The 2527-nt window shown below is 45.2% G+C and overlaps 1 protein-coding gene across 1 annotated transcript; it reads left to right on the plus strand.

The window, feature by feature from the left end:
- Positions 1–339: 339 nt before the first annotated feature.
- Positions 340–1276, plus strand: LOC103266325 (olfactory receptor 1F1-like). The gene is given in 3 exon segments (XM_021715469.1): positions 340–505; positions 508–1113; positions 1116–1276. Coding segments are annotated over 3 exon segments (933 nt in total).
- Positions 1277–2527: the final 1251 nt, after the last annotated feature.

Raw genomic sequence — 2527 nt, forward strand, 5'->3', positions numbered from 1 at the left:
AAATGAGGTCTTGCTATGTTTCCCAGGCTGGTCTTGAACTCCTGGGCTCAAGATCTCCTCCCACCTTAGTCTCCCAAATTGTTGGGATTACAGACATGAGCCACTGTGCCCAGCTGTTTTCAATATTAAATATAGAAAATAATAAACAGTGAGTCCACCAGGAAAAGCACTGAAAGAGAGTGTTGGAGACTGGAGGTGTAGGCGAGGTGGCCACATCCCCTTTTAGCCACTCCATGAATTGCTTTGCAGACCTGGTTCTGCCTGGAGCCAGATCACATCTCACCCACCTGCGTCTAGGGTTTTGAATTCACTGTCCCCTATTCCCCTAAGTCCAGGTCTATGAGAGAGATAAGCCAGTCAAGTGACTCTGAATTTCTCCTCCTGGTACTCTCCAGGCAGCCCCAGCAGCAGCTGCTCCTCTTTGCACTCTTCCTGAACATGCACTTGGCCACAGTCCTGGGAAACCTGCTCATCATCCTGGCCGTCAGCACAGATGCCCATCTGCACACCCTATGTACTTCTTCCTCAGCAGCCTGTCCTTTGTGGACATCTGCTTCTTCTCCAGCACTATCCCCAAGATGCTGGCCAATCATGCACTTGGGAGCCACACCATCTCCTTCCCTGGGCGTCTCTCACAGATGGATTTTGTTTCCATGTTCACAGACATGGACAATTTCCTCCTGGCTGTGATGGCATATGACCATTTTGTCGTCGTGTGCCACCCCTTACATTACACAGCAAAGATGACCCATCAGCTCTGTGTCCTGCTGGTGGTTAGATCAGAGTTGGTTGCCAACCTGAATGCTCTGCTGCATACACTGCTGATGACTCAACTCTCATTCTGTGCAGACAGTGCCATCCCCCACTTCTTCTGTGACGTGACTCCCCTCCTGAAGTTCTCCTGCTCAGATATGCACATCAAGGAGATGATGATTCTCACCGAGGATGCCCTGATCATGATCACCCCATTTTTCTACATCCTGGCTTCCTACATACAAATCACCTGTGCTGTCCTGGGGGTCCCATTCCCAAGGGGAAGGTGGAGAGCTTTCTCTACCTGTGGTTCCCACCTAGCTGTGGTTTTCCTCTTCTATGGCACCAACATATCTCTGTATTTAACACCTCATCCTCCCACTCAGCTGACAAAGATATAGCAGCTGCTGTGAAGTTCACAGTGGTGACTCCCATGCTAAACCCTTTCACCTACAGCTTGAGGAACAAGGACATAAAAGGGGCTCTTGGGAAAATGACTGGTAGGAAGACTTGCTCTTACTGATGTAGGTACCATGAACTTAACTATCGCTCCCAGGCATGGCAATCTTTTCAAGTCCTGAAATGTAGCAATGTATTTGTCAAGGTGTCACTCAGGAACTTAGAATAACTATGCCCAGTTATTAGACACTTATCAATGAAGTCTGACATAGCTATAATCTGCTCTCTTAACTAGGTAATGGTATTTGTTTCTAATTATCATATTTTAAATTATTTTACTTAAATGCCAAATTCCTCTTTTCCAAGTGACCACTTTGAAAGGCCACATTTAACAAATATCTCTGTGGATTTCTGGTTGTAAATGCTCTCAGAAACTACAGCAATGGTTTTCAATCCCGGCTACATTTAGTGTCACCTGAGGACCTTGGAAAATATATACAGCAGGTCCTCCAATAAATGTTACATCAGACTCCTGTAATGCTGCTTTATTCAATGTCATTTTGTTATAATGTTGATAAGAGAAGAAATTAGGTTTCCAGCCAGAGCCACTGTCTGTGTGGGTTTGCATGTTTCCCCCACATCTGCTTGGGTTTTCATTGGGTACTCTGGTTCCTCCAACATCCCAAAGATGTAGTAGATGAATTGGTGAGTCTACACTGTCCCAGTCAGAGTGACTGTGGTTTGTCATGAAAAACCATTTTATCTGGGGTTGGTTTCTGGACCTTTAAAGATCCCATTGCTGGCCTTTGTCTATCATTTCTTCATGTGTTTTTGTCCTCATGGGCTTTATTCTTGGATCTTTTCCTTCTCATGCTCCACTCTGTTCCTGGACAATCATACTCACTCTCATAGCTCCAAATACATCATGTGCTGATGACTTCTGAATCCATGTGCAGAAAGACCTTACCCTGAGTCACATAACATCTGACTCCTGGGTCCCTCTACCTGGAGCCCTACAAGGCTTCCAACACGACTTGTCCAAATGGGACTGATCATCTCTAAGACATTCATGCTTCTGAGCCTGAAACACACACACACACACACACACTCTCTCTCTCTCTCTTCTCCTGCATCTATCCTTATCTTATCTTAATAAATGGCACCATACAGTCACTCAGAGAACAACATGGGCATCACCGTAGATTCTCTCATTTCAGCACCATGAAGAGCTCTCACTCTAACTCCTCAGTATCTCTCACAAGTCTTCTCACCATCTTCACTGTTTTTGCCTTTGTTCAAGGATTTACTTTTCTTCTGAATTCTTGTAATTCAGAAAACCTCCCTGATCACAGTTTTCCTTACACAATTCCACTTT

The sequence above is a fragment of the Carlito syrichta genome, unplaced genomic scaffold (genome assembly GCF_000164805.1).
Source record: "Carlito syrichta isolate Samal-C Ts95f unplaced genomic scaffold, Tarsius_syrichta-2.0.1 Scaffold307141, whole genome shotgun sequence".
Classification (NCBI taxonomy): domain Eukaryota; kingdom Metazoa; phylum Chordata; class Mammalia; order Primates; family Tarsiidae; genus Carlito; species Carlito syrichta.